Source organism: Antechinus flavipes, chromosome 5 (assembly GCF_016432865.1).
Source record: "Antechinus flavipes isolate AdamAnt ecotype Samford, QLD, Australia chromosome 5, AdamAnt_v2, whole genome shotgun sequence".
In the NCBI taxonomy this organism is placed as follows: Eukaryota; Metazoa; Chordata; class Mammalia; order Dasyuromorphia; family Dasyuridae; genus Antechinus; species Antechinus flavipes.
The window spans coordinates 195,470,557-195,493,897 of record NC_067402.1 but is presented as its reverse complement, the minus strand read 5'-3'; the positions used below and the strand labels follow the sequence as shown (position 1 = coordinate 195,493,897).

The 23,341-nt window shown below is 37.4% G+C and overlaps 2 protein-coding genes across 3 annotated transcripts in view; both read left to right on the top strand.

Annotated features, from left to right (window-relative positions):
- Window positions 1-103: 103 nt before the first annotated feature.
- On the top strand, window positions 104-3,509 carry RHNO1 (RAD9-HUS1-RAD1 interacting nuclear orphan 1). Of its 2 annotated transcripts, none has more exons than XM_052000453.1 (3): window positions 104-197; window positions 655-909; window positions 2,501-3,509. In XM_052000453.1, the coding sequence occupies exons 2-3, from the start codon at window positions 742-744 to the stop codon at window positions 3,071-3,073; spliced, it is 741 nt and encodes a 246-aa protein (XP_051856413.1). In that variant the 5' UTR covers window positions 104-197; window positions 655-741; the 3' UTR covers window positions 3,074-3,509. The 2 variants fall into 2 exon arrangements, with proteins under 2 accessions (XP_051856413.1, XP_051856414.1); XM_052000454.1 differs by lacking the exon at window positions 104-197 and adding an exon at window positions 271-438.
- Window positions 3,510-4,595: 1,086 nt separating this feature from the next.
- TULP3 (TUB like protein 3) overlaps window positions 4,596-23,341 on the top strand; it is a 51,355-nt gene continuing 32,609 nt past the window's right edge. The window contains exons 1-2 of the mRNA XM_052000586.1: window positions 4,596-4,688; window positions 21,569-21,620. Of these exons, the coding sequence (XP_051856546.1) occupies window positions 4,618-4,688; window positions 21,569-21,620 (123 nt within the window). The 5' untranslated portion in view covers window positions 4,596-4,617. The remainder of the gene's footprint in view (window positions 4,689-21,568; window positions 21,621-23,341) is intronic.

The following is a 23,341-nucleotide window of genomic DNA, read 5'->3' as shown; positions in this document are numbered from 1 at the left end:
GAGGAGGGGGTAAGGGGGCTTTCAGTTTGTTCCGCGGTTTGAAATTGGCGCCGGCGGAGCGTTGCCGGTCACGTGACAGAGACGCCGCCAATCCGGACAGAGCGTCGTTTAAGCGTTCGAGGCCGGAACTTGGCCCGGGCTGTCAGGGTCTGGGGTCGGTGCCGGGGCTAGGGGGCCTAGAAGCTGGAGCCTCCCGGGTGAGGGAGGAGGGGAAAGGGGGCTAGCCACAGCTGAACGCGGCAGCTGGGAGTGGTTCGGGAAGACTTCCGGGGCGGGCCGAGGGTGGGGTGCGGAGGAACGCGGGCTGGCGGCGCCAGGTGTCCGGGCTCCTCCGTCTGAGTCCCGCTCTCTGGGATTTCCCCCTCCCCCCCACACCTCCCCATTGCTGCTCGAGTTTTCCAAGTGCTTTCTTCATTGGAAGAATTGCACTCACCTAGTGTAAGTTACTATACTGCCTCCCATCCCCATCCCTTCTTAGAGTGTCCCCTTCGTTTTCCTGCAGCAGAGCCTAAGGTGTGCGGTTGCCTCGCGTCCCTCCCGCATTTTCACATTGGTGATTCTGGGGCTTGGGTGGCAGCACCCCATTCGCCCGGACCGGCCGGCGTGGGTGGGCTTTGCCTCCCGGGGCAGTCATCTTTGTTGTTTCATCTCCAGGCTTGAGTGAGGATCGTTGCCTGTATTCCTGGCGTCTTACCCCAGACAACATGAGGCTACTTACTGTCCATCCCTTCTCGACTGTTGATGCCTCCCAGGAAGAAAGGCAAAAGCCAACCTCGGAAATCACAGCTGGCATTTCGAGAAGGGCCCCTGGAGGGACCCAAGCATCCCTATGGATCTCCGCAGCTGGCCGCAGCCCTCCCGCGGCATGCTCCCGTCAAACCCATAGACCACAGGACCATCACTTCTTGGGTAGGGCCAGCGAATTCGCCGCCCGTGCCTCTGCACTACTGTACTGGACCCACTTCAGGAAAAGGTCACCCCCACCCACTTAGTGGTACATAGGGGCCAAGAAGCTGTTTCTGTCTATTGCTGCCTGGCATTCCTAAGCCATCTATTGAAACTGCTCAACCACCTGCCCCAAAATGGACAGATTTTAATCTGTTGCCAAGGGAAGAACTAGATAATGAGTTGGTCTGAAAATAGGTAGAGGGAGAACTGTTTTGCTAACTTGGGCTCTACTTGGCCCTGCTATTCTTTTATAAAGAGCAGTAATTACAGTGGGGGATTTTGGGATAGTGAACTCATTTTCTGATTAGAATGTCTCTTCTAGTAATCTGAAGTGCTTTCACTAAGATGTGCTTTTGCTTCAGTATCCTGTTACTGTTGACCTTCAGTGGCTGGCCTAATAGAGACAGCACCTACATCAATCATTCATCCAGTCCCTGCAGGAACACTTGAACCCACCTTATTCCCTTTTTTTCTCCCAATCATTGATTCAATCAATCAGCAAACATTTATTAAGAATTTATATTGATGGGCACTGGGGATACCAATACAATTAATGAATAATTCCTTCCTACTTCTAAAAGATAACATGCATATGCATATATGTACACATATCTGTCTAAACATACTATATACATAGAGAATACAAACTAGTTTAGTAGAGAGGACATTAGCATTTGGGAGGATCTGTACAGGTACAAGATAGTGCTTGATCTATAGCTTAGAAGAAAATGATTTTAAGAGGCAGATGTGAAGAGGAATTACATTTAAGGCATGAGGAGGGTGAAAAGAATGGCAGTAAGAGATTGTCTTGTGTGAGAAACGGAGAAAAGGTCAGTTTGGGCTGGACTGTGGGAGGTAGAGTGTAGTGTTCACTGAACCTGAAAAGATAGTTTCAAGGCCAGGTTATGAATGGCTTTTAAAGCTAAAGTTAATATTTTATATTAGAAGCAATAGGGAGCTTCTGGAGTCGACTAAGCAGGAAAAAGATGTACTACAAAAAAGCAGTGTCTGATGATAAAAGTACCATGTGATATAGAGAAGGAGAATAGATTTTTCATTAATGCCAAATAATTTTCTTTAGGTACACTGTTTAATGTTTAACAATTTGCAATAAAATAATCCCGCAATTGACAGTCTTAGATTATTTGGTTATAAGTTAAGAGCAGAGACCAATTTTGGATTTCAACTTCTGCATAGAATGCTTTAAAAAATGACTTGATAGAAGGTGCTGGGAAACCAACAATCTTACTCTAGGAATAGGAAAGATACCTAATTAAAAACTCAAAAATATATAGTCCTTTACAAGTGTTTCTCTTAGTCCTCTAACTTCATAGGAAGGTTTCAAAACTAAAGCTCCTGTCTTCAAGTATGGTATGCATATCTGTAGAATATGAACTAAATGTCCTGTTGATTTTAATGTGGCTATTCACATTTTTTTAATTAAAAAAAAGTCATTTAAAAATCTGCATATTAAATCTGGCTTCTCGAATGGGGATGAAGTGGTTTCCAGAGGTGTTTGTGGGTCTGGACTGACTGTTTGTTTGTTTCTTAGGTGTCTCCTCAGTTTGAGAATACAGGAGGCTGGTTGCCACTCTACCAAAAGCAACATCAGGTGCCTTACAATCTTCGGAATCTGGCAAAAGGTTCAAGTCGAAAAGCGACCAAGCATAGGTTTCCACCTCTGTCCTTTGAGAGTTCAGTGGCTTCTTCCAGTGAAACTACTTCAGACAATCTCTTAGTTATGGAGTGTCCTATGCAGTGTCCAGAGGATACTTCCAGAAGGCCCTTGATCTCTATATTCAGTCCTCAAAGCTGTGGGGAATTGTCCTCTTGTGACCTTCAAAATTCAGATTACATGGTTATCCCACCTGATATCCAGACCCCAGAACAGTCCCCTGTGAAGAACAGTGGGCATATTTCCACTGACCATAGGCAGCATATGAAAAGAAGCTGCCCCCTCCTAATGGATCCTCCCAAGAGTCCAGACCCTGGACCTGTGCTAGTTGCAGACACACCAGAGGAAAAATATGGGCTGAAGGTAACTTGGAGACGGCGACATCAACTTCTTTCTTATCTCAGGGAGAAGGGGAAATTGAGCATGAGCCAATGTCTTGTGAAGATATGAGTGGAACCTTGAAACACTGATGGTCTCTTTTTACCAATAACTTGGATCCAGAAGGGCAGAAATTTACATTGCCCCACAGATGATTTTTAAGAGTGCTGCTGAGTCTAGTTTTTAGCCTTTGAAGAGTTCAAATCAACAGTCTCAAATATCATTAGGATCTTTGTGGTCCTTCTTGTTAATTAACAGAAGCCCCAGAATCCTCATGTGAACTAAGGCTAAATGTTTTGGTATTGCAGTTAGTGGCATAGCATACACTAATCATTTTTTTAATATATATTTTTCTTCCATTTATCTAGTTTAAAGGTAATTCATAGTAGTTAGAGGGAAAATGGTCACATGATATTTTCAACAAATTGTAAATTAGACCTTAAGAGTGGAAGATAACTTTTAGAAAATATTAAAAACGTTTACAAATAAATGCTGAAAACTCAGTAAATGCTGACCCTTTTTGCCTGTTCAACAATGCTTCCTATTTAACAAAGACACCTCTGCTCATTCAGTGACGTACCTAAAGAAAGGAAAACCTCTAGATGGTCAGGAGACACAAGTTTGGGCTTCTGAAGTTCGAGAGCGGGAGGTAGTGTAAGGCAGGTCTAAGACTACAAAGGAGATTCTATAGATGGCCAGAGAGAGCAGAAGTAGGGTGGTTGGAAAGGAAGGGAACAAGTATTATGAAACGACTAATATCTGGGCCAAGCACTGGGACAGAGCTGCACCCCAATTTTCCAGGACAGTCCAGATTTCAAAAAAAGTATAGTTAAGTTTTGCACAAGTAATATGCTTTATCAGACAGCTGCTCTCATTTTGGATTAAGAAAGGGAATGTAGGTTTAATTTGCAAACGTTCTCTCCTTCGATCCTCAAAACAACCCCGAGAGGAAAGTGCGTTAGCATTTGTTACAATTGGGGAAACTGAGGCAAACAGGTTGAGTAACTTGCCCAAAAAAATCCCACAGCTAAATGATCCGACCGCGCTCTATCCACCTGACAACCTAGGTAGGTCTTGGACCTAATTCAGAGTAAGTTAGAGAACACCGAGGTGTTTTGGAGGCGGCCCTGAACTCTCGGGTAGTCCCGGGCTACGAGCTGAGCTGGCCGACAGCTCCCGGGGCTGGGACCGCCCATATCCCCACCCGAGACGGCTGCTCAGTCCGGGCTTGGCCTCGGGAAGAGAAGTTGCTATGTGGTCTGGGGGAGGGCGAAGGCTACGAGGTCTGCCTCTGAGCATGCCCCTTGTGGGCAGCGGCTGCTGGGTGGGCTCCAGACCCTTTTCTTTCCCACACGCCCGGGACGAGGAACTCTGGGGACGGCCAGCCTGGGCCAGCCTGGGCCAGCCTCCGGCACCCACGCAGGCGCTCTGCACTAATGAGCCCCTTCCCCTCTCCTTAGAAACCCTCCCGCATCGCTGGACGGGAGCGCCAGCCAATGAAGCGTCAGCGGCGGCGCTCCGGACCAATGGGGGGTGGCGGTGGTGCGGGGTCCGGTTGCCAGGGGGCGGGCGGCGTCGGCGGCGTCGGGAGCCGGGGTCGGAACCGCTGGGACTGGATGCAGCTTAGACTTGCAGAGCGGCTCGGGATGGAATCGGCGCGCCAGAGACTCGGGCCCGGCGGGGATAGGTCAGCCCTGGGGAGTGGTCGGTCTCCTGGGATAGGGGAGAACGGAGCTTGGCTGTGGAGGTCGGGACGGAATGGTCAGGCCCGCGGGGCGAAGGCCATGGGGCTCGCAACGGGCCTGGAGGTCGGAGGGAGGGAGGAACCCGCCGGCAGGCCAGGAGCCCCAGGGAGCCGGGGCAGGCTGCGCTGCCCTCACTTTGGAAGCTGCTGCTTCTTGCCCGTTCTCCGCTCCAAAAAGAAGGGGTCGCGTCTTTCCGTTCTTCGGCCGTCACTAGGCCTCATTTTTTCCTCGTTGGAGGATAAAATGAGTATCTGCTTCCAAGAAATTCTGTATGCAAATCATATCAATAAAATAAAATCGAATGGTTTAGTTTTTGAGGATGTCGAGGCAGAAGCGTTGTTAGGTGGGGATTCAGTAACTAACCTTAAAAGCTTTTTGCAGGATACCTGGGAGCTGAACGTGCAAAATTAGTTTGCGAATGGAAGTACTATTCGTTGTGCATTATTTGGGATCTTTTTATATGTATATGCGCTGTGTGTGTTACCTAGATCCATTGCTCTTCTGCTCTCTCACAAATTATTTAAGATCTTTGTACGATTGCTTTATGCAGATCCTTTTGTTCATTCTTTCCAGCTGCCCTTTCATCTTCATCAGAGGGAGAATTGAGGAAATAGCTGAAATCTGTTTTCCTTTAACTTAAATTCAGATAGCTTGGCAGTTTGCAAAGAACCTTCCCTGTAACAGCGCTCTGATGTGGATAGTATAATGATTGTTTATTCCTATTACACAGATGAGTAAACTGAGGTTCTAAGATTAAGTGATATATTCTTGGTCTTCGATTCTGATGCTTTCCGCTATGCCTTGTTGCTTTATGAGGTATGGAGGGGGCAGCCTGAGACTTGAGAGAACTATTGAAGACCTTTAGCTTATATATAATTCTAAATGAATGTATTTCATTACAGTATAAATGACATGTATAAATTTTAATTAATTGCAGTCAGAGAAGTTGAAAACATCCCCAGCAATCTTGATTTCTTTTCTAAACACTGATTTCCAGGGAGCTGTGAATTCAGATAGACAAATTAACCAACAGATTTCAGAGAGTACATTTGCCTATAAATGGAACTTTAATATAATCATGAAACTTAATAACAAAGGGGTCCTTTTCCCCACCATTTACTGAGGGATAGGTACAAGATACTATGTATAGTATGTGTTCAGATATTTATTAAATGAATATCCTAAATGCTTAAGGATCTTTGATTCCATTTGGTAGAAGTTCTCTCTCCGATGATGATAACAAGTCCTTTTACTATTTAATAATTTATGTTAATAATGAGTTGCTCTGAATAGACATAATGGACTTAGAAAAGGGTAGAGAGAAAAAATCAAGTTCCATTCATTTGATACTCCAGGAAACTGCTTCACTGACTTAATTATTTATTTTACTGTTCAAAGCAGTTGTATCCACACTTTTTTCTTTTCAGACATAAATGTATTTGGGAAAAGATGAGAAATTGCTATGGTTGTATACTACTTCTCTGCATTTGTTGAGTGGATGCCAGATACCACACACATAGTTAGATAGATATTTGTTGAATGACTAAATACTTCAAACATCTGTGATTTCATTGGTGTGAGTGCTCCCTCTGTTGATGTAGATGACAACTCATTAATAATATTTCTTAATGTATTTCTATGAGTAGAATTAGTCTTCTTATTGTGAACTATAGAAAAAAGTTGTGTTGTGATGTTTAGCCTTCTAGTAATGAACCTCTCAGCACTTAGCTAGACAGACAGCCTATTGATTGAATTAAAGTCTGTCTAGCTTGGAAGAACCTGCTGTGCTGTAACCAAAGTCATTACCTGCCATCACCCAAAACAAAAGCTCTGTAGAGGACTGAATAAATGAATGAATTTAAAGTTGTGTTACGTGGGTATTAGTTAATGTCTCAAAAGACTAATGACTTTTAAAAGCAAGTTTGTTTGATCCAATAACCAAGAGGTAAAAGATTTTTAATTTCCTGAATCCTGACTCTAAAGAGATAAATTTTTATAGAGTTGGGGGGTGGGGAGGATAGGGAAGAGGGGAGTGGCAAGAAGAAGTAGTGGGAGAAAAAAAATTTTTGTGAACAATGTGGAAATTTCCACTGGAGCTCAAGTTTTCTTAAAAAAAAAAAAAAAAAAAGGAAGAAAGAAAAGAAATCTTATCTTTAAAAATGAAAAGTGACATCAAAGGGTAATTTGCGAATTAGGTAGTTTTTTTATTTCTGCCAGGTAATAGCTTCTGTTTCTGTTGAGTTCAATTGTGGCTGAGAGCTTTTCACTTTTAGGTTTCAAATGTTTGATATATTGTCAAAAATGTGACTTTGTTGTACTTTGTTGTAATACTTTTTGTTGTAATAACTGGATTGTAATAGGTTAGGTTCAAAAGAAAATAGATGCCTATTAAAGGTAGGGATAATCTGTAACTTAAACAAAATTTGCATTTTGCTTTGAAGTAAATGAGTTCTTACAATAAATAGAAAAGTCTTCAAAGCAAAATAAGAACTTCCCTAAATCTTAAATTACAACCCCAATTTGTGATTTTGTGAGGTGATAAATTACAGAAGACTTTTGGAAATGGACTGTATAAGTTTCCTCCTCATGATAGGGCTTGGCTGAAATGATGAAAGAAAACACCCAGGGATCAGTATTAATTGTGGCTCATTTTCAGCCCTGAAAATTCTTACAATGCATTTAATGGAATTCTTACAATTTATTTAACTTATGATTTTTTTTTAGATATTAAAAATAAAACTTTAATTTCTGCTGGGATTATGGTCTAAAGCAAACTTTAATTTTATCTTTCCCTTAGTCCCTCACTTTCATCAAATTAATTATTGTTTCAAAATATGCTCCTTCCCTCATGCTTTAAAAATAGCAGTTCATGATTTTGATAGCAGATACATCATGCTAAGTAGAAAAAACATTCATCATGTTTTCTTTTTTTTCTAATTTTGAGTCCTAGAAAGATAATTTCTTTGCTTATTTTTATTCCTTGGCATTGGGGTTTTTCCTCCCTTGGCATTGTTAATGGGGCAGGGGGGAATGGACACTTTCTGGGTCTCCTAATTTTTTGATTTGGATAGCCTTGATATTGTCTTTCTATGTAAAATTGTTGCTTTTTCTGCATTTTTTTCCTTCCAATTTGACGTTTTTTCTTAATAGAAAAAAGAACCCCTAAGTGCTTCAGTAAATTAGAAGCTTCATCTGAAGAGTAGGAATCATGATGATGATAGCTAACATTTAAATAGAAATTACTATGTGCTAGGTACTGTGCAAACACTTCACAACTCTGGGAGGTAAGATATTATCCCCATTTCACAGAGAAGGTAACTGAAGCAAACAGGTTAAGTGACTTGCCCAGAGTTAGGCAGCTAGTGAGTATCTAAAGCTCGATTTGAACTTAGGTCTTAGAGACTCCAGGCCTGATACTCTTTATTCATTGTTCCTCCTAGGACTTGAGAATCACGCATGTACAATTCTTTTAGTCTTTCTGCTATTTTAAAGTAGGATAGCAATGAAATTATCAGACTTTTTTTAGATGGAAAATCCCCTATTTATGTCTACTGCTTTTTATCTAATCACTGAAATTATCTACTACCACTAAATTGGTTTTATCTTAAGACTTTCTTAATGATTCTTTAATGAATAAAACTTTGTCTTAGTTAAATTTAAACTTTTTTCTGCCTGTAACCATTAAAGTGAATGTAACAAAAAGAGGCTGCATATCTTACAGGTCATGCAAGACTAACATTTTTTCCTCGACAGGATTATTAAATTTGTATATAAGAGTAATAGTGAAAATAGAGTTTATCTAGATTTTTTTAAAAAAGTTTGGTAACATCTCATTTTGTAGAAAAGATGATGGATTTGAACTTGGAAATAATACTATTAGATGGATTCAGAACAATTAAATAGTTGGACATAAAGAATTGTCTATCTTGACAGGCAGTCTTTAGTGATGTACTCCAGGGATCTGCACTTAATCATATGCTTTTAACATTCTTATCAATGTTCATAAAATTTGCACGTGATAAAAACCTAGGAGGGATAGTTACCACACAGGACAATAGTCAGGATCCAAAGAGATCTTGATGGGCCAGGTGTCAAACTCAAATAAAAATCAGACATCATATTGATTTAGAAAATCACAAATTAACATTGTCATATTTTTACTAAATTAAACATTTTTTTAAACATTTCCCAATTACATTTTTAATTTGGTTCCAGCAGCATTTAGAAGTTTTGTGAATTGGACATTGAGACTGAGCACTGAGCTGAATCTAACCTTCATGAGTACATATTGGGGGAGTATTAGAAAGCGTTTTGTCTACAAAGGAGGAAGGCTTTTAATGAAGTTACAAAATCAATGGGAGTCATGTATGATGTGACAGCTAAAAAAATATTTTTAAAAAATCTCAGCTTACATTAAGAGATAACTTCTATCAATAAAAAGTTATAATTCCTCTATTCTGCCTTGGTCTGAGACTACCTCTAGTATTTTGTTTGGTTCTGATCACTATAGTTTAAAAAGGACATTGTGGCCAGACTTGGTGGCCCAGGGAAGCAGAAGCTGGTAGATCCCTTGAGCCCCAGAGGTCTGAGCTAAAATAGGGTAAAAGCTGTGTATCTGGCAAGTCCCTGGGAGGAAGACTACCAGATTGCTTAAGGAAGGTTAAACTGGCCTAGGTCAAAGATTTGGTATGAGCAGAACTGGAATGGGGCCTGCAATTAGATTCTGCAGACCTTGATAAATTGAAGGATATGTAAAGCAAGAATTTCTTAACCTTTGGTCTGTGAACTTAGGGAAAAAATTACATCTTTATTTTTATTAATCAATAAATAAAATGTATTTTTCCTTCAATTATTCAAAAATATTATCCTAAGAAGGAGTTTATCAGCTTCACCAGCCCATTGTAGAGGTCTACAACACATTAAAAAATGTTAAGTCGTGATCTAGAGAAAGAAAAGCCTCAGGGGACAAAACCAGGAGCAATAGGTGAGAGCTGTGAAGAGTCATAAATACTGGTTTGACGTCAGGAAAAACTTCCTTACAAATGGGCTATCCAGAAGTAGAATAGGTTACACCAGGAGTTAGTACCATTCTTGAAGCTGGGTATTTAAGTGGTAATTGCTTTTTATTGGTTTGACTAAAAGCCAAGAGGCTGCCAGAGCCATTTGTAGGATGATAGAAAAATCTTTTGATCCTTCCTTCCCTCACCATCCCAACAGAGATCACTATTTCTTACACATAGATATATGTAAAACCATGCTAAGTATCCTCATATTTATTGGTTTCTTTTCCCCTTGTGGAGGTATAGCACCTTCCTTTGTAGTTGATTTGAGTATTTGTAATACTCAAAATGACTGAGTCTTTCACAGTTTTTCTTTGACTGATATTGCCGTTACTGTATATGAAATGTTCTCTTGGTTCTATTCAATTCACTTATACAAGTCATTCCATGTTTTTCTAAAAATTAACTGGTTCATCATTTCTTATAGCAAACCATGATTTAAAATTTGTTGAATTCCACCCCCCTTCCCTCTCCTTGAGAAGACAATTTGTTATTGATTTTTCAATAGTATAATAATATTCATTGTATTATGTACCAAAATTTAGTCATTCTTCAATTTATGGATATTTAGTACTCCCCCTCACCCCGTTCTGTACTACCACAAAAAGTATTGCTAGTCATGTTTAAAAATATATAGAATCCCTCATTTTATCCGTGATCTCCTTGAGACATATGCCTAGTGGTCAGTAGAATCTATTTCAAACAATAGCCATTTTATTTTCATAGTTCTAAATTGCTTTCTGGAATGGTTGTATTCATTCACAACTCCACCAACAATGCATTAGTGTGCCTGTCTTTCCACAACCCCTCCTTCTGGTATTACCTCTTCTCCATCTTTTAATTAATAGTGATTTGGAGCATTCTTTTTTTAATGGTTGTTAATAATTTGCAATCCTTTTGAGAACCATTTGTTCATATCCTTTGACCAATTATCTATTGTGGGATGGCTTTTGGTTTTATATATTTCTTTTATTTGTCCATGGATTTTGCATATTAACACAGTTATTCAAAATATTTTTTCTCAGTTGACTATTATTCCCTTACCCAAAGTGCATTATTCTTGATTGTTCAAAAGCTTTTCAGTTTCTATAATCAAAGTTATAGGTGTGTATGTAATTTCCTCTCTTCTTGTTTAAGAATTTATATACTCCCGATAGCTATGAAAGGTCTGCTTTTCTCCTCTTTTTTTTTTTTTATGGTATCTTTAATATTCAGGTCATGTATCCATTTAGAATTTATTGTGGAATGTGGTATAAAATGTTGGTCTAATCCTACTTTTTGCCATATTGCTTTCTAGTTTTCCCAAGAGTTCATATCAAAGAGAATCAGTTGGTGGTGCGTTGGCTAGAGTAACTGAGCCTAGAGTCAAGAGAACCTGAGTTCATATGTAGCCTCAACTGTATACTAGCTGTGTGATGCCTGAGGAAGGCAAAAAGTCTGTTTGCCTTAGTTTTCTTAGCTGTAAAATGCAAATAATAATGGTACCTGCCTTATAAATTTGTTGTAAAGATTAAATTGGAGAACATCTCTGGTAAAATTACTTTTGTCTCAAAGAACTGTTTTATACATTGTTTTTCCTTAATACAATGCATCATTGTACTCTTTTGATAAGTTTCTTACTATCAGAAGGAGTCTGTTCTTAAAAGCAACTGTCTCTTATTTAAAAGTACAGGTATATCTCTTACATATTGTAGGTTTCATTCTGGACCACACAGTAAATAAATCACAATGAAACATACTAATTTTTTATTTAAAAAATTTTAAATTATACTTATACTATACTGTAGTCTACTAAAATTGTGTCTGACACTTCATGACTCCATTTGGGTTTTTCTTGGTAAAGGTACTGGAATGGTTTGCCATTTCCTTCTCCACCTCATTTGACAGATGAGAAAAGTGAGGCAAACAAGGTATAATCAACTGCCCAGGGTAACTCAGCTAGGGATATATATTTGAACTGAGCACTCCATCCACTGCACCACCTAACTACACCTCTTTAACTGAAACACACATGTGTGCGTACAACACACACACACACACACACACATATACCCACACACCCACACACCCCTACCTCTTAGTTTAAAAATACTTAATTGCTAAAAAATACTAATCATCCACTGAGCCTTCAGTAAGTCTTGCCTCTGCTTGCTGGCTGATCAGAGTGGTGGTTGCTGCACATTAGGATGGCTGTGGCAATTTCTTTTTTTTTCCCCCCTTCTTTTTAAGGGATTAATTTAGTCTTAAAATAATAGCTTTTTATTTTCAAAATGCATGCAAAGATAATTTTTAATATTCACTCTTGTATTCCAATTTTTTTATTCCTCCCTCTCCCCCCTCCATCATTAAGTGATCCTGATGAGGTTTAGGTTTTGGGGGTTCCCTTTAGTAGAGAACCAAATAATAAGGTCTAGATTTAGACCTTAGATTTAGGGAACCACAATGAGATTAGGGTTTCTGGTGGTCAGGAAGTTAAATGATAAGGTCTAGTGGCAGGTTCGGGATTCAGGGAATCAAATGGAGAGAATTGGCTCTTCTGCACTCCTTGGGATTCAGCGCAAGGGTAGAGAGTTTTGGGGAAACCCCTTCTGGCAGGACAGAGGTTCTCTATAAAGGAATTTACAGACCTGAAAACCTAGAGTGATAAAAGAGATTTAATTATAGGGATTGGGAAGTAAGATTAGAAATCCTGACAGAGAGGCATAAAGTCTGGGTAGGGAAATAGGTGAGGGTAAAGAGAGGATAACACTGGAAAAGAATATTATTCCAGCGGGCAGAGGTTTCTATGGCATAACCTAACATGGCATAGCATGGCATGTTTGGAACCTCTGCAAAGAGAGGATTTTAGATTGGCTCTTTTATAATAGGAGCTTTGGCTACAGGCTGAAGGGGGCTCCAGGGTGGAGTTCTACAAACTGGGTTTCAGCTTGGGCTGGAATTTGAATAGAATTCTGTGAGTTTCAGGACTGAACCGACCCCACCTAAATAACAAAATGAAATTGTCTTGTTTCCCTTGGGCGGGGTCTCTCACTGAGGCAGAGTTGAAGGAGATTTTCTCCTTCAAGGATTTTTAGAGTTTCAGGGTCCCTTCTTCAATCTAATATATGTTAAACATGTGTAATTCTAATATACATATTTCCACATTTATACTGCTGCACAAGAAAAATCAAAAAGGAAAAAAATGAGAAAGAAAACAAAAAGCAAGTAAACAAAGCAGAAGAAGTGAAAATGCTATGTTGTGATCCACACTCAGTCCCCATAATCCTCTTTCTGGATGCAAATAGTTCCATCACAAATCTATTGGAATTGAAAGCCTAGAAGTTTCAAAGAGAGAGTCCTGAACCCGGCTGGGATATCTCCCTGAAATTGATTAGGATAAAAGACTAAAATGGTGGGGTTTTTTTGTTTGTTCATCATGAATTCAGTTAAAAGAAGCATCTCTTCAATTTACCTTTGACTTGTAAAGAGGGAGAATGTTAGCAAAAACATTAAAAAAAAAATTGAATTACAGGAAAAAATGATTTTTCCATTGTACTTTGAAAGTTAAATGACTTCTGTTTGATAATTCAAAACTGTTAGCTGAATTTTTGTCAATTTTGTAATTATATTTTTATCTAATTTTGTCATTTTGTGAGACAGAATACTATATAAATTGTTAAATGGAATAGCCTGTGTCAGAGGAATTTTCAAAGGTATGAAGGATTTCTGCCCCTTTGTATTTTCTCTCCCTAAGTAGAAGTGCTCAGACTTACTTAATTTGACTCTGACAGATTTGTGCCTAAAAGAAAGAAAGGAGAATTTTTCTTCCAGAAAGGGCATTTAGTTCTGACACCTTCATTTTATAGAAGAAGAAATTGGGAGTAAAGGAGATTGTGATTTTCCTAATGTCATATGGTTTATAAGTAACAGAGCTGGTATTTGAACCTAGGTCCCATAACTCCACAATCCTGTATTCTTCCCATTGTACTATACTATCTCTGTATAAAATGTTTTTAATAAGTATTTATTAAATCAGATGTTATAGAATATGATGTAACTTTTAATTGAACCCCAGAGCAAGGGTATATTGATGCATACATAAGAATTTAGATGTATATAACTCTAGTAGAAAAGATAAGATAAAATTAAGAAACTGAGGATCTTTAGCCAATTATCTTAAAACACTACATATAGTAATTAGACATCCTACAGATTCCAGGGGTATTTCTAAATTTATAGTAAATCCATTTGAATTTTTAAAAATAAAATAATTCTAAATAATTCCTTACATTACTGTAGACCTACCACATGCCTTGATGAAAAGAAAAATGATCCATATAAGACTAATGAAGTTGGATAAATAGAACTCTGAAATGAGAATGTGAATATTTGGAATGTAAAAAAGTCCTTCCATTTGTTTTTATTCTTTGAGTTGTTAGAAGAGTTAAAAGCCCTTAAAGAAGTCACTGTATTATTTGTCTCTTAAGAATAAGCAGAAGCATTGCTTTGGAGGTGTTCAGCAGTTAGTAAAAACAAAGAATTCCCATTGAAAGATAGAGTTTATCCTTAGTCACCCTAAATTAAAGTAAAAATGCTAAAGAAAATACAGTGTGGATTAGTCATATTTTTCCAAGGTTTCCAATTTAAACACCTCCATGACATCCTAATGTTACAGTGATGAAAAGCTTCGTCTTCATTAATATTTACTTTAGAAATAGGTCTTTTATCTTTTTTTTTTTTAATGTCTTTGGGATATAGACTAGCTATGGTATTGCTGGATCAAAATGCATACGCAATTTTATTGATCTTTGGGCATAGTTCCATAATTCTCCAGAATGGTTTTAAATTATTTTCTATGTGCATTTTTAAAATGTTTTATTGATGGACTGCTTTTTAAAAAAACAAAAAACCTATCTCCATCACTGCCAATTCACTTACATCTCCCCTAAGTAATAAATATAGTCAAGAAGGAAAAAGTCCCATGTATGATAATGTATGTCTCATTCTTTTTGTAAATCTATCACAGCCCAGAATCCCTCCTCCATTGAAACATTTTCTTTTAACTAATACATGGAGCTAAATAAAACAAATCAACCCATTGTATATAAATGTTTCTTTCTTCACTTTTAGTCTACCAATTCTCTGCCAAAATATTGAAAAGCATGTTTTATCATCAGTCTCCAAAAGCTGTGGTTGGTTACTACATTGGTCAGAGCTCAGAAGTATTTTTAAAGTTGTTTTCTATTACAATTTGGTGTCATTATGTAAATTGTTCTCCTGCTTATTACTTTGTCCCTGGACATCGTTTCATAGAAGTCTTCCCCAATTTCCCAGGTTTTCACATGTTTCTTCTTGAAAGTTTCTATTTATTCTCACTTACCCAGCTTATCCCCATAACATTTACATTTAATTACAAATGTACCTCTCAGTTTTTTGTAACTCTCTTATGCATTGACTATATTCTGTTTCATATTATAGTTATTTTTGTATATGTCATTCTCCTCCTAGATTGTGAGTTCTATAATGTCAGGGAGAGTTACTTTAAATAAAGAGCACTAAAATATAAGCATAATCCTCTGTACACACTAGGCTCTACTATTTACTCAACTCTGATCTCATGTAAATTAATCTCTTCTGACCTCAGGTTCTTTAGATGTAAAAGGATTGGGTTAGACTCAACCTAAACTATAAATTTCTGGTCTTATGTTCTGTCTGGATTTACCATATAATAAAGCATAGTATATAAACCTATACCTTTTCTTTCCTCTTTCCTAAATATAGTTTTCAAGAATGAAATGTTTTATTTGTAGCAAATTTATAAGTGACAGAAGACTCACTCCATAAATGCTTAAAATTGGATAAATAATTCATAATTATTTAATATTTTGCTTATAAATTGTTTTTATAAATTGGACATTTCAAACTGATTGTAAGCTGTGAGGGAACTTAGTATGAGATCTAAAAGTTTCTAAATCTAAAATCTAAAAGATTCTAAAAGTTTTAGCTCCATTTGATAACATAGTCTATGGAAAGATTATGAACTGAGAATCAAGTACCCTAAATTTTAAAATGAACACCACTGTTTGATCTGATTAAATCATTTATTTTTCCTCATTAGTTCCCTATTTCATTGCCCTTCCTTTTCATTTCCTAAAATACTATGAAATATGCCCTACGTCATTATTAGTTTAGAAAGTTCTCAGGATGGAATAACCTTTAGCAAAGTCTTGAATTATAATCCAAACAGCAAACTGAAAAAACATTTATTTAAGACCTTTTATTTATTTATAAGACAGAGAAGAGGTCTGTTTTTAGTTTTATTGTAAAAGTTGACCTAGAATTAGTGTGTACAAATTTTACTTCAAAATTATAACAAAAGTCATGGAAATTTAAATACATTAAATTATTCATTGACCAGAATTAAATAACTGCTACGGAGATTAGTTAGGTCTAGTTAGGCATTAGACCTGAACTTCTACAAATACAGATTAGCACCTTCTATTCAGTTTATGTACCATTAGAGAATTTTCTGTAGAAGTGGTAACAAACTCCAGTAGATATCAAATGGTGACTTAGAAAACCATGTATTAACATCTTTATCTTATTGTATTTTTATTTGTTTTGTTAAATATTTCTCAATTACATTTTAATCTAATTCTGGCAAGGAACTCTTGTGGTTAACATTCATGTTACATACTCTGTGATCTAGATCCTCAACTTCTTAAACTGTGGTTTTCAATCCCGTATGGGATCTCGTAAGTAAATATGGGGATTATGAAATTATGATTTATTTTTAGTAAGTGTTTGAGTTCTATACCTATTTCATATAACTATGTATCTAGGGTCACGTAAAAATTTCTTGTATGAAAAAGGGTTATAAGTAGAAAAAATTTAAGAAGCCCTAATATAGAGTACTGACAGTACTGACAAGTGACTTGGCCTGAGTCATACAACTACTCAGATGTGAAACTTGTCCTTGGGTCTTCCTGGCTTCCTGCTGCCCTTTCCAGCCGACATTTAGCTTATGTTACTATTAGCAATCTTTCATTTGGCTATTTCAGTTATCTCTTTCCCCATTTGCCCCGTTCTAGTTTTTAATGGGTGATTTTCTTTAGTTAGCTTTTGAATCGCTTTTTCCATTTGGTTACTTCTACTTCTTAAGGAGTTGTTTTCTTCAGTTAATTTTTTTCCTTCCTTTTCCAAGCTGTTGGCTCTCTCATGCATACCTCTCATTTCCTTTCTCATTTTTTCTTCTATCTCTCTTATTTGCCTTTTAAGGTCTTTTACAAGCACTTCCAAGAAGTCTCCTTGGGCTTGAGACCAATTCATATCCCTCTTTGAGGTTTCTTCTGTGGACATTCTGTCTTCCTCTGAGTTAGTGTTGTCACCATAGTAACTTTCCATGGTCAAGGTTCTTTTCAGTTTCTTGCTCATTTTCTTTTCTTTTGGTTGGGTTCTGCTTTTGGTAGAAAGGGGGCGCTGTACCAAACTTCCTGTGCAGCTCTGAGTCTTGGCTGTGAGCACAGTGCCTCCTTGTGTTTGGAGGGGGTAGCTTGGCTGTTCTGTTCAGGAAAAGAAAGACCTGGTTTCCCAGAGTTTGCCTTCAAAGCTGGGACTGGAGGCTGCCCCTGATCTATTTCTCTACTGGGCCATGACTGAGGATTTTAGTTGCTTTCTTGAAATTTTCCCAATCTATCTTGAGCTGGAGAGGGGTTTCATTCCATCAGACTGTTCAGAGGCTTGATTTCAGGTGGTTTTTTTTTTTTTTTTAATTTTTATTTAATAATTACTTTATATTGACAGAATCCATGCCAGGGTAATTTTTTTTTTTTTTTTTACAACATTATCCTTTGCACTCGTTTCTGTTCCAATTTTTTTCCCCTCGCTCCCTCCACCCCCTCCCCTAGATGGCAAGCAGTTCAGGTGGTTTTTTAAAGGAAGCAGGGAGAGCTGGAGCAGCTTCCTGACTTTACTCTGCTATCTTGACTCTCTCCTCCCCTTTCCCCCCTCCCCCGGGCCTCAGCTTCCAGTTATCTTTCTCTCTTTTTAAAAAAATAAATTTGAGAGACTATAGTTAAAGATTGGTATGTATTATGTTATATACTAAAGCCAGGGAAAGACTTCCTGTCAAGCTGGCTGCCTGAATGGCCCAATTTTCAAATATTGACTCCTGAAGTTCATACCAGATCATATAATGATGAAGAAATCCAATTAAAATGACATTAAGTGGCATGTGCCTCAGAAGTGCTGAAGTCAGCTGAGGCCACCATTAGCAAAACCAGCATCAATGCAGGGCCCGAATGTGACCAGAAACAAGGGATACGGGTTACATACAAGGTGTCCCCAGCACTCTGATTGGAATAGCTCATACTAACGGACTCCGAAGCCCCTCCTACTGTGTCCTGTGACACCAGACAGAACACTGAAGATTGAGCACTCTGAAACTTAAACATCTAGGAAGGCTAAATTTGGGACATGGAGATAAGAGAACTAGAACCTAGAGACCTAGAACAAACCAAGTAGAGCCAACCACCCCCTCAGAAGAGCAGCTAGAGATGGACAATGGCCTGGCATAAAGTTTTAAATCAGAAACTAATGCTGGAGAGATAAGTCCACAAAAACACTATGTCATATTAAAAATTATTGCAAATTTAGCTTTATAAACTACAGACTCAAAAAATGATTTTTCCACAAGGACTACATGCCTAGAAAAAAATGAAGCAAGAGATGAAGAGTAGGAAGAAGGAAGAGAATAAAAAGAATTAGAAATTTTAGAATAAAATCACAATGAAAGAATGTTGAAAAAATGTCAGAAATTTCATTTATTTATTGATTGACTGAAAATGGTCCAAAGCTATTAGAATAGTGGTTCTAAAGCTTTTGGGCTTTAGAATTCTTTTACTCATTTAAAAATTATTGAGACTCTCTCCCCCAAAAGAGATTTTGTTTGAATGGTTTGTCTATTATTTACAATGTCAGTCTATCAGTAAACATTTATAAAGTGCCTACTATGGACCATGCTAACAGGATAAGTTTTTTTTTTTTTTTTTTTTTTGGGTGGGGGAATACAAAATGAAGCAGAAGACAGTCCCTGCCCTCCAGAAGTTTACTATATGATGGGGATGCCATCTGCAAACAACTAACTTCAAAACAAGTTGTATACAGAATGAATAGGAAATAATAAAGGCACTAGAGTTACAGGGATCAGGAAAGGATTTCTGTAGGAATGTTAGAAGTTAAAACCTCTTAAGAAAGGTATTTACAGCAATGATAATTTATTCAATCAACCTCAGCCCAGACTTTGGCCCAGAGTTCAGTGAAAGAGAGCAGAGTGCTGTTATATGAGTATCATCTTTGGTGATAGTTTGTGTGTGTCTCCAAGATTATGGCCCTTGAATTTTGTCTTTTTCATTTAGAGCAGTTGGAAAGTTTTATTCCCATGCCTTTTCATGAAAACTAAAGTCAAAAAACTTTAAAATAATTGTTAAATTCTGTTCTTGTTACAAATCAGGAATCCTTTCTGTCCTGTTCAATTTACTAACCAAAGTTAGATTTATTATTAGGTACCTTTAAGTATACAAAAATGAGGAAAAAAATTCCACAAATTCTGTGAGATTTTTCTAATTCAAAAAGAATTCTTATTCATTATGATTGTAAATATACGAATTATCTTTGCTATCATTTTTAAGCTATAATTTAAACTGCTTGGATGGCTTAATGAAACACTCATTTTCAGACATTAACAGCACTTTAAAATGTTATGATTACTCAACATATATTTAGTGTCTATACCAGTGAGTTCAAAGTGCTTTGATTATATGCTGTATTTTTGACTGTTAAATTCAACTTGCCCAAATTTGAAAATGTTTTTTTGGTCAATTGATGTCTGTGTATGGCATTCAATACAAATTTAGTTTGTGTTAATTTCTCCATCCTTAGAAAATTTAAGAGTCCAAATTTATTAATTAGCTATCAAAGGTTATGGCATACTTCTAGAATTTTTTTTTTCCATATAGGAACCCTAACTCTGGTATAGAATTGAAGTTTGGGCACCTTAGTGATGGAATAATAATGCATTAAACATGTTTCCCATCCCCCGTCTTTCAGGAAACACACTAGATGTGAATTATGTAACAAACGTGGAAACTACCACTCTTATAGCAGTGAGCCCGTTTCATTTCTGATTTATATCATGGCATATGTCAGGGTAAAAGTAAGTGGTTACTCAAAAGGCAGAGAAGGGAGACTTTATACGAATCTCTGCAATGATCTTAATAGTTACAGAATTGGAAAAAGTTGAAAAAGGACCCCAGAGACCACATAATCCCACCTATACTTGAACTAACCTTTGTTTTAAGATCTCTCTTGAGAAAGAAATCATTATTTCCTGAGGGCAGTGCATTAGGCTATTAGATAGCTCTATTTAGGAAGTTTTACTTTTTATTAAGCCTAATTTTTCTTCTTTATAGTTTTCACCCATTGATTGTTCTTGGTTTTGCCTTCTGGGGTTGAATTGTTTAAAACTTCTTCCATATAACAGTTTTAATAATAATACAACTAATACTAACTAGCATTCATATAGCACTTTGTTTACAAAAAGTCTTATAAATATTATCTCATTTTATCTTTATAACAATCCTGTATGGTGGGTGCGGTTCTTATCACAGAAATGGGGAAACTGAGCAAACATTAAATGTCTTGGTGATACACAGGTAATAATAAATGTTTGAGTCTAAATTTGAACTTATTTTTGTGACTTATGGTCCACTGAGATACCTTGTCACCTTAAGTCATTATCAGATTTCTTGGAGAAAGTGGTTATGAAGGGTTATGAAACTAGAAGATTGGTTAAGGAAACAGTCTGAATAGTTTGGAATTGTGTGTAAGCACACAGCGTTCTAAAATATAAAAATAGATTTGGAGAATCAGAAAATACCACATACTTAAGTCCCTGGAGTTTATTAGATCTTAATTACAGCTACATTAACATAAAATTTAACTAATTCAAAATTTTTAAATCTCAGCATAGCTCAGCATTACATTCCTACCTCAGATCCAGGAAGGAGTAGTGATATAACATTGCTAGGATAAAATACAGACAATTAATATTCTTGGGCATAAGTAAATAATTGGTAGCATTGGAACAAGAACTCATTCTTAATGTGTTGGGGTAGTCTGGAGCCATTTGTAAAAAGTAATATAACCTAAAAATTGTTTTTAGGAAGAATTTCCCATTATGATAGGCCTATAATTCCTGATGGGCTGAAAATCTGTGATATACTGGGAAAACAGAAACACTAATATACTGTTGGTAGAGTTGTGAACTGATCCAATCATTCTGGAGAACAATTTAGAACTATGCCCAAAGGGCTATAAAACTATGCATAACCTTTTTTCCATCACTGTCACTACTGAGTTTGTATCACAAAGAGATCATAAAGAAGGAAAAAGGAAAGTGCAGAAATGTTTGTGGCAGCCCTTTTTGTAGTGGCAAGGAAATGGAAACTGAATGGATGCCCATCAGTTGGAAAATGGCTGAATGAGTTATAGTATATGAATGTAATGGAATATTATTCTGTAAGAAACGATCAGCAGGATGATTTCAGAAAAGACTGAAAAACATGAACTGATATTGAGTTGAGCAGAATCACAAGAACATCATACACAGTAATAACAACAATTGCCTTGAGAGAAATTGAAGGGCCAAGTACATGTGTGAGATGAAGCCAGCCATGTTTTCACAAGTTTTTTTCTTCCTTTGTCTTTTTTTTTTTTTTAAACAGAGCCTTTGAAGATGAAAATATGAAACTCCGGCAGTTAAAATTGGATAATCAGGTAAGATAGTCTTTTTTTTTTCCCCCCAGTGCCAGACTCCTTCAGATTGTGCTCTTTGATGATCTTTTCTTTTCTCAAGCAAGGTAGATTTTCTCCTTATCCACTTAATGGAACAAAGGCTGGAAAGGGATATGTATCTAGGTTTATTCACTAAATGGTGTCTTTTGAGTTGGTATAACCCATGACTCAGGAATGCAGTTTTCTATTTATGTAGACCAGGTTTGGTCTTGTGAGACAACTTCTGTAGAAGCATCAGAAAATAGCTCAGGTCTCCATCTTTACAGAAAAGTAAAAGTGTTCTCTACTTCCATTGTAAGAATTCAGACAGATAATGTATTGACTGCAGGACAGTCTTTAAACAAAAAAGCTAAAAATTGAAAAGACACAGATCTTAACCTCATTAATGATAAAGTTGAGCTCTTCCTTTTCTAGTGGGCCAATCTCCTTCCCAGGGACTTATGTGGCATTCCACACTCAAAGATACTACCTTTACTCAGGGTCTTACAGGTAGGAAGTGTTGTGTCTGAGATTAGATTTGAACTCGGGTCCTCCTGACTTCAGGGCTGGTGCTCTATCCAATTGCGCCCCCTAGCTGCTCCTACCTTCACTCTTTAAGAGGGCTTTTAAGTGCTTGCTTTAAGAAGGAAAAGATCTCAACATTGAGATAACCCCTTTTCCTCTGGCCCTGCTGACCATATAACTCATCTACATGAATTAACTATAATGTGACTGAGTCATGTTCTCTGGCTAATGAAGGCCAGATTAGGATTTACTTCTCTATGTTGTGAACGTCCTTTTCTGCCCCTGAACTACTGGTAGAGCAGAAAGTATTGGCTGTGATTCTGGAGTCAGAGGTCTTGGGTTTACATCCTCTCCTGACCTTTCCTTCACCTCCTTGGACTTCAGGTTGCTTATCTATAAAAAGGAGTTAGATTAGGTGGCCCTAAGGTCCGTTCCAGTTCTAGATCCATGATCCTCCTACGTGTGATGTGATAGCCAGAAATTTGTCCATTCCCAGAAGGCTGGATCTAGGCTCTGTCACTCTGTCCTTGTTGCCAGGGCTGGATTGTTTCTGTGTGTGCAGGTTTCTCCCCATCCCACAAGAGACCTATGTCTGTTCTCTGTTTTGTTTCTGTCTCCCTTTTTGTCTCTTTCTTGTGTCTGTTGCTCCCTTTCTCCATGGCAAACTCATGAATATGACTTATGTGATTTACTTAATTAAGTCTTAATGAATACATTTACACTTTACATAAGGAGATATTTTTAGTGTTAAAATGAAGTGGCCAAAAGGAGCCAGGAGGATTAAAGGGGAACAATATATGAAAGATAAACTAGAACCATATTGTGACAGACTTTAAATACTCAGGGTGAGCAGTTTGTGTTTCAATTTAGAGGCAAAAGGAACCACTGGAAATTTTTGAACAAGGGATAATGTCAGATTTGTGTTGGGGATAATATACTGGAAAGGGTAATGACTAGAAGCAGGAAAACCAATAAGTAGACTATTTTAGTCTACTTTTTAGATAGGAGATGATAAAACACTGAACTAGAATGGTGCTTTTGGAAGTGAAATAAGACAAATAAAGAAAAGTGTGGAGATAGAAACCCTGAAATTTGGTAGTGGATTGGATGGAGATGAGGTAAGAGATGGGGGGTGGGAGATGGGGAGCGATGGTCAATTGAATGATAAAGAAGAATCAAAAATAACTCCAAGATTTTGA